The sequence below is a fragment of the Brachycentrus maculatus genome, unplaced genomic scaffold (assembly GCF_059751285.1).
Source record: "Brachycentrus maculatus isolate JH-2025_06_01 unplaced genomic scaffold, ASM5975128v1 h1tg000096l, whole genome shotgun sequence".
NCBI classification, from domain to species: Eukaryota; Metazoa; Arthropoda; class Insecta; order Trichoptera; family Brachycentridae; genus Brachycentrus; species Brachycentrus maculatus.
In genome coordinates this window covers 663,983-676,763 of record NW_028280850.1, presented here as the reverse complement: position 1 = coordinate 676,763, position 12,781 = coordinate 663,983, and the positions used below count along the sequence as shown (strand labels likewise).

At 31.9% G+C, this 12,781-nt stretch overlaps 1 protein-coding gene across 1 annotated transcript; it reads right to left on the bottom strand.

The window, feature by feature from the left end:
* Nucleotides 1-3,167: 3,167 nt before the first annotated feature.
* LOC148310423 (putative cytochrome P450 6d5) lies at nucleotides 3,168-12,241 on the bottom strand. Its single transcript, XM_088258471.1, has 9 exons — nucleotides 12,020-12,241; nucleotides 11,151-11,280; nucleotides 10,366-10,578; nucleotides 9,273-9,454; nucleotides 8,556-8,692; nucleotides 7,555-7,649; nucleotides 6,773-6,899; nucleotides 5,631-5,888; nucleotides 3,168-3,369 (listed from the first exon to the last, which is right to left on the bottom strand). The coding sequence occupies exons 1-9, from the start codon at nucleotides 12,202-12,204 to the stop codon at nucleotides 3,197-3,199; spliced, it is 1,500 nt and encodes a 499-aa protein (XP_088114597.1). The 5' UTR covers nucleotides 12,205-12,241; the 3' UTR covers nucleotides 3,168-3,196.
* Between the last annotated feature and the right edge of the window lie 540 nt (nucleotides 12,242-12,781).

Below are 12,781 nucleotides of genomic sequence, written 5' to 3'. Positions count from 1 at the left end.
TTTCTACTCATCATTCCCTCCTTATATATAAAAAATTGTTTTCTTCATATTTCTTGTTTTTTCCATGTAATTTTTTCTATAATTACATATTTAATTTTTTCTCTGCTGTTTTCTTTGATTGTATTATTGCAATTACAAAATTTTTTATTGTAAACAAAATATGTCTGACTAAATCATCCATCCACTTAGAAATGCGAAAGAAAGAATTATAAGTATTACTATCACACTTATTACACGTAATAAGAACAATATAAACTGAAGCAAAATAAAACAGGAACTATTTTAGAAATATTTTAAGTTTTCGTGCGTCATCAGTATGACTCAGTAAAAATGGACTTTAATGAAAAGTTTAAAAAAATATATGAAAAGTGTTTTTTTGTAAATGTTGACTGAAATAGACAAAAAAATTACCCTTGAGGTTGTGATAGTTAATATATTTTGAAAACTATTTTCTTCCTTATAATCACGTAACTCGCTGACTACTGCCCTTAAATACGGGAATCCGATCATAAAACTGTAAATTAAATTACATTCAATTTCAAGCCTTTGAAGATGCTGCAAAGACCGTCAGCATTTCAGCAGTCGTATTAAAAAATTCATGTAAGTCAGTATGAATATGCTGGAAAGAATATAAAAAAATTGAGCTGTTAAAAGAAAGTAAAAAGTCACCTTTTCAAACAATTAAAAAATATATATTTACCGGATGAAGTGAAGTGAATACAACGAGGATAAGGTGAATATTAAAAGTAATTAACCATGGCAACGACCATAAGATATTCAACGTATCTTGTAGCGTGAGGAACTATCATATGATATGGTGTTGGGTTAACAATTATTCTGAATGGTGTAGTAAACACGCAGATATATAAAAAAAAATGGTTCTAAGATATTTTTAAAATTATTGAATACACATGTTTAACACAATCATTTTTGGTATTTAATTTACTGGTACTGGTAGTATAAAATAATAACACAGAATTATGGTCAAAATGTGAACAAAAATCAGTAAGCCAAAAACGTTAACGAAGTTAAAACGCATTATTTACTGTTGTGCTATGATTATCTTACCTACAAAAATATGTAATTTATATTGAATCTTTTGGACAACCACTGTAGGAAGCCAGATTAAAATTTATTTTTATGTGTAAATTTTGATGTGAGATTTACGACTTTAAAAAATATACATGAATATGGAGTTTTAAGCAACCGAAAGAAGACACTATCTGCACGCAGGGAAATCCATAGGGTTTGCGACAGGTACAAAGTACGGTCAACCGTACAACACATTTGTTCAAACAAATACTGAGGGGGTCTCACAAAATAAACTGGTGTGAAACTAATTTTCGTAAGAAGCGTAAATGTGAGATGTCAAGGAAAAAATATTGTGGAAAGAACGATTATTGTTATCATCAGCTTTATTAAGAAGCTGTTTTTTTCTTCTTTTGCTTGTTGATGTCGTTAAAGTTCTTATAATAGACATCGGAATCCGTTTTCCTAGGAACGCCTCTGTCTACTCATCAAAATGCATTACAATCAAATATACATAAATCTAATTAACGCCGGCATTACACAAAGCCAAAGCAAATGACTATTTGCGGAGGTAATACATCGAGACGATGGAAGGCCACTGGCACTTGATTCAATTCACTTAGTTTTAACAAAACGATTCTGAAATATCTAATAATAAAAAAGGTTTCAGAATACAGATTAAATAATATTTTCGATTGAGGGCTCGATTTATTTTATTATTCTGAGTTGACATATATGGAGAAAAGAAAAATTACATCACCTATCTCCACTTTTGGTGGAAGACCTCTGAAAAGATATAACAGAGACATGACGTGGGCTGGAACATTTGAAGGTCTCTAAACAAACTCTCGTAGGTAAATTTGAGTAGGCAATGCGAGATTCAAGGATAACCTGAAAAGATGGGGCCTCCAACCACAGACCTTCGACCAGGGACTGCTGATTTCCGTTTCATATTCTGCTCTGAGGCAAGTTTATTTCCTTTAATGGATCATTATCATGGTGTGTTATTATTGGCTAATGAGTTATGAAAAATTCACAAATTCAAAAATTCACAAATTTTACAAAAGAAAATGATGAATGAAAATATTGATTGTATCGGCTGTTATAAACACAAAACGAGTCTTATACAATCTTTCATAGTTTGAGTATGTTAAATTAGATATTCCTTCCGAGTGAAAATATCTTATTGTTAATTCTCGTGTCTTAATTTTAATGGAGAGACACATTTTTTTATCTTTAGACAATAAGTGCCAAGAACAAGACCTGAAAAACTCTTTGTGGGTTTACTCCAAACATGAATTGTAAAACAGCTCTTGTGGGGTGTTGCGTACATTACGAAACGTCAAAGGTAACATTATGTTTAAAAACGAAATCAATGATAATAAATTTCATCATTATCACTATCTAGGCATATACATGACCATAGTATCACAACCGAGTGCAGTGTTATATTGACTACGGTCAGCAGTAGTCTTTATAGTTCAAATTTGAGTATAATGATTGTTCTCGTAATTCGCATATTGCCCGACGACGAGGTTCGCAACAGTTTTTGTGAAGTTCAACGTTTGAAAAAATTAACTAATTTTTAACTAATAAAATGTAACTCAAAATAATTTATAATTTTAGCATCAAATTATTTGAAAATATTGCGCAAGAAATTTTAAAAAAAGAACCAGGTAAGTACTTATTTACTACTTACCATAAATATTCAAGAGCATAGATTATGAAATAGAACCAAACTACACGTCTACACAGCAGGAGAAATTCTTTGGATCTTTATAACAGGTGACAGCTAGCGGCTACGGTTGGTTGAAGTTTTTTTAAATGTTATCTGAGGGTGGGTTATTTGTAAGAGTTTATTAGTATGTGGTTGGTTAATGAAGACCGCTAGTGTTTACTTCTGTAAAATGCTCAAATCTCATTGAAGGCTCTCAAAATTATCAATTATACACGAACTTCTAATTGACTAATACACCGATTATTTTTACATATGCCTAAATGTTGCGCATTTGAGATTCTTGAGGTTGTAGCGATTTGGCTGCAGTATTATAGTTAGGTTCTGTATATATTGTCTCGTTAAGTATTAGAAACACGTAAAGGAATATTTTTTCATCATGATTAAGGTTCTTTAATAAAACATGATATCAGTGTGTAAATTTATATTTTATTACATGGTTCTTGGTTTGAATATAACTTCTAACTCGTTAATACATCTCATGACGAATACATTTGGGTCCAATGGAAGAGGTCGAATGACATTATCATTTACAGGCACAAGTTCAAAGTTCTTAATAAGATTTGCGACAACCACTTTGCTTTCAGCAATTCCAAGCTTCATACCTGAAAATGATAATTGGTGCAATTACAATCACATTTTGGCATTACAATGGAGTAAATTAATGAATCCATCGTTAACACATTTACAATAGCTGACATACATCATAAAATTGCGCCCTGTACAACTATCACAAACGTTTTTCTTTACAGGACAAAATTAAAACTTAAATTTTTTTAAAATTGACTATTCAAATTGTAATAAATTTAATACATTGTTGTTGGACGGTTTTTTGTCAACCCTGACCATAATTAGTATACTAGTTAGGGTTGTATACAAATTACAAGTAACCGCAAACCCAACTCTGATATCGCTCACTCCTTTCAAGAACGTCATAAATCAAAAAACTTGATTTTTCAGGAGAACGTTTTTAAAGTTTAAGAATATAATACAATATATTAAAAATAAATATCAAGGCACTTATTGAACTTTTTACTGTGCAACAAATCTTTTTAGGTAAAACCTGAAGGTTTTTTCTCCATTTGGAAAATATTTAATTAATTAAAAAAACTAATTAAACAATACATTTTCTTCAAAATGCAAAAACAACACTTTCTGTCCTGTAACGGGTAGATATTAAGTTAAAAATATTCCTCTTTTGCTGTGATATAGTACATTTTCTGGGCATTCCGAAAACATGCACAACTGAAAACATACGATTTTTGATTTATGACGTTCTTGAAAGGAGTGAGCGATATGTACAGTGTATTTTGGCATCTTGCGTTCTACTAAAAGTAAGCAAATAGAACGCTTATAATCGTCTCCCGCTCTCTACTAACAGTATGTAAATGAAGCTTTTAAGCGTTACTCGCAAACAATGTGTTGAATTAAATCATTACTTATTATTATTTTGTCCGCCTCCGTAGTGTAATGGTCAGCACGCTCGGCTACCGTTCTGGAGGTCCCGGGTTCGATTCCCAGGGGGGTCAAATAAATAATAGTGATTTTTTCACTGTAATATTTATTCAATATTACCCTGGACTGGTACCTGAAGCGGAGGGCTGATCACCTTTCCTTCATGCGTAAACGATCAAGATAACACTGCGTTTATATGACGCAGTGCCCTATGCACCATTGGGGTGCGGATAAGGGTTTTATTATTTATTATTATTATTATTATTAATACCATGAATTGGCATTAACAGGTTGACTGCCACAGCAAATTTCAAAATCTTGTCTAAAAAGCCAATTTCATTTAATCACATTATAACAAGGAATAATTAAAAAAATTAGGAACAGTTCTTCACGGTGACATGGACATGTGGAGCGAATGGATAACGAGAGAATGTCTAAGAAAATATATGTGACAAATGTGGGAGAGAAAACAGAATGAGGACGACCGAAAAAGACTTGGCATGATCGGATCACTCAAAACCTAAAATCTGGCTGTGTTAAAAGTCTGCGTAATCGGAGGGCATGTATGACTAGATGTATGGATGTGAAGGAGGCGAGGAATGTATGTCACGACAGAAGAGTGTGGCGTTCCATCCTTTCTGCCTACTCCTGCGGAAAAATGGCGTGGTGGTAGTAGTAGTAGTAGTATTAATATTAATAAATTTTCTGTTCATGTCAACATAGATTTTTTGTTCTCTTCCCAGAAGCCATATATACATATAACGTGGTAAAATTTTTCTTTGTAAATTGGGTGTAAATAATATGTAAAGTGGGCGTATAATAATAAAATAAACAATGTGTTGCTTTGTAATTAAAGTTTATAATTAAAGTTTATTCTTAATTTATCTTTATAATATTTTTTCTATCTATCTATCTGATTCTGAGAGTTCAGAATATTATATTATATTTTTTCTATCGGATGTCTTTTGTTTTATTCTGTGCGACGCATGCGACATCTGGTGGTAGAACTGTTTTATGTAGGTACTATTTGTAAGTACTTAATAAAATGTATAGGTAGGTACCTAGGTATTTTATTACATACATATGAGCACTGATTTACTAGGAATTTCAATGTAGCTGCACGAATATGGCAAGTAAACACAGTACAAGATAACTCGTAGTCGGCGTCCTAGCAAAGAATGTAATCTACGAGTTATCTCGTAGTAGGTAGTCAACGTGTTTTTAAAAAAAAATTACTTAGCGTTCATCGCTGCGGGTTTGAATATTTAAAAAGGCAAGATCATTCTAAACGAAGAATAAATAATATCTAGCTTGGGTTTAGGTAAGATAAAAGGGTTGCTTGTAAAATGTATTTGTTCGATTTAAATAATATAGTTTTTCACTGAAAAATAACAAAAAACTCAAAAATTACCTATGCAGATTCTTGGTCCATCTCCAAAGGGTAAATATACATCTTTGTTGATTTTGTCGCCATTTTCTGGTGCAAATCTTTCTGGCATGAACTTTTGTGGATCTGGGAAGTATTGAGGGTCTGTGTGGAGAGCCAGTACGGGGATCGCAATGGTCATTCCTTTGGTGACCTTGATCTTCCCTTCTTTGGAGTCCAGGACAATGTCCTTAGTGCAAACTCGGCTCAGTTGAATCAGTGGTGGGTACAATCTGAGGATTTCTGTAAAATTCGGACATGATAATATATGGTTAATTTCTATGCTAGTACAGTAGTTATGTCGGGTTGTGGTCTCGTGGTTAGTGCCGCGAACTCAGAGTCAGAGTTTCTGGGTTCCAACCCACTCTACCATAATATGACACCTATTTTTAAGAATGAGCCGCTTAGTCTCACAGAAACAGTACAAAATTGAAGTATTTTTGTAAATAATAAAAACACAAATATTTCTCTATTTTTTTAAAATGGGTACTTTTAAAGCTTATGAATTTTGTATAGTAATAAAAATTCACGAAAAATACCTACATTATTAAATAATATATATATATGGAATTAATTGGGTAATGAATTAATAATATTTGAGTGTATACATCAATATTTATTAAAACTTCAAAAATTTATTTCTTGATTAAATTAGATAAGAGCTTAAAAAAAGCAGTTTTGATTTTTGTCATTAATTTTCCTTAAACTGAGTTTTTTTTTGAGCCCTAGAAGTGTCCTCTCAAAAATCCCCACCCTTTGCGTGTTCTCTCCACCCATCCTTCCAAATATGTCCAGATAGTGTTTTTTTTAATAACACTGGCAGGGGTATCTATTAAATTTGTTTGTTATTTATTTATATTTGTTGATTATTTGATTAAAAAAAAAACACAGACATGGATATATTTAGGGCCCTAGCCCTAGGAGAAAAGAGCATTCAACCGAGCTGTGGTGACTTTTGAGGGGACGCTTCTAGAGCCCTAAAGAATTTATGCCAAAAATTAAAAAGAAAATTGAGCCTCGACCTAAAATATGCTCAATTTGCCTGAATTGTTTAAAAAGAGCAGTAATTACTGCTGACAATGAGAATATCTCCAGCAAAAAATATTTTTTTCAATATTGAAACTTACCATTCAAAACCATATCCAAATAAGGAAGTTGATTAAGTGCATCAAAGGATAGTGAACCATTGTGTTCTCTGTCGGCATCATCCAATTCCTTTCTTAATTTTGCTTGAATCTCTGAATGGCAAGCAAGCTATAAAGAAACATGTTTTTAAACTGAGATTATTTATTTTTAATTCAAGTTTTACTTAGTAATAACCACTATTTATTGTGATACGACTAGACTCTATTATGATATGGTGTTTGAGAATGACGCGGAATGCATTGAAACACGTTCCATAATAGATTTATATGAAATAGTGGTATTAACCAAGTAAAACTTACATAACATCACCTTGGATTCCACACATTATTCTTCATATTGGCTGGGAATATAAGAGATAAATAAATATCAATTTTATGAAATAGTAATAAAAAGCTAAGAAAGTTCTCGAAAGATTTAACTAATAAATTTTTTTTTCATTAAACACGCAAGTCTCTAAGGTTCATATGGTATTTAAATTATATAAAATACTATAAAAAAAACGATATAAAAGATATAATTATCAATAACTACTGTCAGACGAAATATGACATCTATTAAAAAAATCTAAAAGTAGGCTTTAACAATTATCAAAGAAATCAACCCGATCAAAGATACATGCGCCTATGCATTTAGATGTCAGCCAGTTCTGATAGATGTCTCTAGCATATGGATTAAAACCTTATAAAAAAAAAAAACAAGTTGGATTCTACATAACACTGTCCTATATTTGAAATACTAGTTTGAAATAAAATAAGAGATTTACCTCATAAATCCCAAAGGAAACTGGTCCACTTGTAGTTTCAGATCCATCTAAAAGCATTCCAAATATCCTTCCAGCTAGATCCAATGCCGTATATCCTGATTGTTGAGAAAGAAAGTATATTTTTAATTGAAAAAATGTAAATAAAGATTGAATTAAAATATTCTTAATTGATAAACTATTCAGTTGTAATAAAAAGAAATTTTGATCCATTTGCAGTGTTTAAAATATCTACATATGAAATTCAAAAACTAAAAATGTTCAACCGCCATCCATCAACATGCTAAAAAAATCATGTATTAAATTATATAAGGATGAATATAATAACAACATTAAATGTTAAAGGGTATGATTTATTAAAAAAATGTGATTGTAGAGTGATTAGCTCAATTGGTAGAGCGGCCAAAACGACATTTGGAGGTCACGGAATGGAGTTCTGGAAAAGGTGGTCACTTTTTTCCCATATATTATTTCATATTATAGTATTCATTTTTTCTTGCTAAAAGCTTTTGTTTTTTATGGAAATTGAAACCATTTTCTTTTAATAAGCTTATGTATACAGTAACTCTCAACCTGTCTGTATCATTATAGCAAAATAAACTGCGTAATATAGAAGAGGATTGAAGATGAAGGTAGGTTTTAAAAGCAGATGCTGGTGAAATTGACTACAGAAATTTTGTTATGTTAATTTGATGTATTAAATATTTGTGATATGGTTAGTTGTCCATCGGTATTCGAGAATTAAACAATTTACTTTCAATTATAATAATTTGACAGAACAGGCTAACATAGTAATGCTATTTGATTTTTTAATATTTTCAACATCCATGTATTGTGTGTTTGTAAAAGAGATACTCATTGTCGTTGTTGAAAGAGTTAAAGTTATTTAATTTAAACACTAAGATCCTCGTTTTGTTAAAATGCTGAGTTTGTTTCTACATTGCGAGTCCTAATATAAAACTCATTATAAGTTATCGTCTCAAAATATGTCAAAGGCATTTCACCTGATTTTCCATCTGCTTTCCCGTAGTTTGTTAACGCAGTGTAGATATCATTATTTGGCATTCCAGACTCCTTTTGGCATTTAATTATATCTTTGGCGGCCCCTACAGCAATATCCTCAACCTCTTGAGGTACAAATCTAGGAAAATATGGATATTTTTTAAAATAAATAACCATGACTATGAAATTGCCATCCTTGTCAAGATTTCAACACATTAGCAGTGTCCAAGATAGTTCAAGAATGGGTATATAACTCCGGGTGCTTTAGCCATTAGAGCTATTCTCCTTTTCCTATCTATAAATTAAAGAAATCCTTTATTTACTTTCACCCTATAGCAGTATGTATTGTCCTTCACTCTGAATTCCTTTAAGTGGGTATGTCATCTGCATCCCATTAAATTTATTCCACTTCTTTCAGATCTACAGCGCAGAACAGATTGCCTCAGATAATTAAGGATAAAGGTATGCAACATTTGGGTGCAGAGTGGCATTAAACAAATAATTAAGCTCTTACGGGAAAAATTTATTAGACAAATTTGTTTTAACACACCTTCACATATTGTTTATCATTGAAAATACACTTCATTTTATCTTGACATACTAGGAATTGAACCCAGGAAACCAAAGAAGCTAATTATTACACAGTAGAGGTGGAATTTTAAGCATTCATGGAGTTGAGTTATATTCTTACAAGGTGTAGGAAAAAGTAAATTTTTTACCTAAAGTATTTTACAAGTCCCGGCGCAATGACAAACAAAGTTGTCAGTAAACCATTTAAAAAGCTTGATATAAAAAGCGATTTCGTTATCTTTCTGAAAGGATTGTCCGGGTTTTCAAAAGAATTAATATTGACTCCAAAAGTTCCCCAAACTACAGAATCCGTAAAGAAAGTCGTTACCAGCTGAAAATTAAATACAATAAAAATAATTGCATTATAATACTGTGTTAAGCTCACAGAGGGAATCTATATTAACATCAATCCGATCTTTCAGATAAAATGTTGGTCGAGACAGCTAAGTAATCCTGAAAATAAAAAACATTGTTGCATTACATTACATGAAATTACAATACCGAATCAAGCTCAAAAATTGTATCCATATTAACACCAATACAATCTTCCAGATAAAAGGCTAGTAATAGACTGCTGCTAGTCATATGTGGAGCAAATTCTCTCCATTTCGTATGCTAGTTTTCATATTCCTGTCTCCAAAGACTTCTTTATTACATTTGCCATATTTAAAAAAAAAAAAAATAAAGACTAATTGACCATCTTCCAACAATTAAGGGAACCATTATTACTGACACCCTGATATGCTGTGTATACTATGCGCAAAGCGTAAGTCATGAAACGGGAAGCTTGGTATGGTTGCATAAGGGATAAAATACAATAGTTTATATATCGCTCACTCCTTTCAAGAACGTCATAAATCAAAAATCGTCAATTTTCAGTTGTGCATGTTTTCGGAATGCCCAGAAAATATTCTGTATCCCTGCAAAAGAGGCATATTTTCAACTCAATATTTACCCGCTACAGGGCAGAAAGTATTGTTTCTGCATTTTGAAGAAAAGGTATTGTTAATTTTTTTTTTAAAATATACTAAATATTTTTGAAATGGAGAAAAAACCTTCAGATTTTACCTAAAAAGATCTGTTACACAGTAAAAAGTTCAATAAGTGGCTTGATATTTATTTTTAATACATTGTATTATATTTTTAAACTTTAAAAACGTTCTCCTGAAAAATCAAGTTTTTTGATTTATGACGTTCTTGAAAGGGGCGAGCGATATGTGACATCCAAATTCATATCTTTACCTCTCTAATATCAAACTTTAGCTGAGGGTTCTTCTTAATTTCCCTCTTGATATGTTCAACCATAACTTGTGCTCTGTTGGTCATGCTGGGGTACATTTGCTTCACTTTTCCTGGGGTCATGTGAGGAACCCACCGAGTCCTGATGGCCTTCCAGACATCCCCCTTGTTAGAGAATGGATTGGTCGCCCAAATGCGGTCATTCTTTAAATCCACCTAAATAAACGCCCATAATACATTGGAGACATGAATAAAGTGCAAAAAATGTGCAAACTTCATTGCAATTTTATTATGAAAAAAAAAATTAACTGTCGGTTATTTCTTATATTTTTTCTAAAATAGGTCTTTAATAATAGATTTCTACAAGAAAGATCAGGGGTAGCCAAACTGTGGTGTATGCATTAAACGTGGCGCATAAAATGATTACAAATTGGGCATTGCATCCTTGCACCCCTTCATTTTAAAATTGACTTCAAAACAAAAATTGAAATAAAGGTAAGTCATTTTTTGTGCTACGATAAACATTGTTTCCCATGCAATAGTTAAACCATTTAAAAATGTTCATGTTATTGGCATACCAATAAACATACTTTCTTTTAAAATGTTATAAATCATATTTCTGAACCTATTTGAGTGAGAAGAGAGAGCAGACAATTCCAAATTTAAGTCTGATCCAGCAACTGTGGTCTAAGGTTATCACCAAACAAGACCGGCAGCTATAACACCACCAGCGGCGTCCATGATGGCAATTGTAATTGCAAAAATGCAGAAGAGAGTTAAAATATTACCGTGAAATCATTATCCATGAAACTGGCAAAATCTGTGACCAAGATTCTTTTGATCAATGCTGGATCCCTCACAAGTAAAACTGGCTCCCTTAATTTATATATTCCTACCACAGACGATTCCGTAAATTTCCTGGAATTCATTCACAATGTTTGAGAAAGGTATCATGATTAAGACATAAATAATGTTTTAAAACATAAATGATCTTGTCAGTTGATTTAGCATGCAATAAGTGTTAATAACAATCCATTATTTGTTTATTTAAGTCAATAAATACCTCTGCACGTTTATTTTAGCCAATGAATAGTCCATACATAGTAGTATCAACCAAGAAAATTTAGGTAATTTTTTTTATTTACTAAAGTTTTTTTATCAGCAGAACAAACCATCTATGTAGTTTTCTCTCAAGAGTAATTTGTATCATACTTCAGTTGTCATAATCCTATTATTTCTTTCTCGGAGTAGCAATAAATGGATAATGATGAATAGAAGTAATGTTTGATTGATTTCATACAATGATTACGGTGAAGTTTGTTAACAAATTGTAATTTGATCGCATCGACAGAATAATGACAGAAAAGAATCAATAATATATAGTGACACCTATTGACAAAAATGTCATGACAAAAAATTAAACTTTTAAGACATGTTTTATGTGTATAAAGTTGAAGATAACCGAAATGCCCAAACATTGAACATCGCCGCAACATGAAGTTTCTGAAGCCAACAAATATCAACAAATGCAAAGGAAGCAATTCATAAATTCAACTGTCTCTGGAACAAGAGTCTCACGCATATTTATCTATGCTCATTTTAATACTATCTGTTATTATGCCCCACTATTTATTTTAAATATTTGTGGAAAACTTACCGATAGACTTCACCATACATCAGACCAAAATGTTGACGAGCTAAAACAGCATCTTTGAAGTTACCGAAAAAGAACTCCGGTTCAGAATGCGGGATTCCCCGTTTTTTCCAATAGTTATTATTCCATGTGAAATACAGATACAATACGGCTAAAACCCCTGCTATGAGGGCGCACGCACACAACATTTTACTACCTTAATATAATTATATCAACTAACTTCATAAGTTAATCTATATTGAATTTATCTATTTATACTACATGAAGAAATCCAGTGGAGTAGATAATATTGAGTGAGTTTTTAAAAATTATTTCTAACGGATTACCAAACCAAATAAAAGTCTTACATACGTAACAGTATGACAGTGAATTGTGATGTTAATTTACTCAAGACTTATAAAAATACTACAATAATGGATTGAGGGCCTTCATGATGTTACCCCGACACTGTAGCGCAAGTGGTCTGTTTGCATCAGTACACATAACACATTGGGATAGAATAATAAGGCATAGAGTGGCAGGCTTCTGAGAGAGGCCAATGAAGAGCTCCAACCTCATCATAAAACTGTTTGTAGAGCACAGATGGGGGCTAGACATGTGGCAGCACTGGAGTGCAATGTTGCAATTGCCAGCGAGCTAATCTTCTTATATCATCTTTACAGCATTATTTGTTAATTAATATTTGGACAGTACTTAATTTTTTTTAAATATGTACTAATCAATTTTATCCATACCCAATAGTGTAAAGAGCACTACGTTGTATTG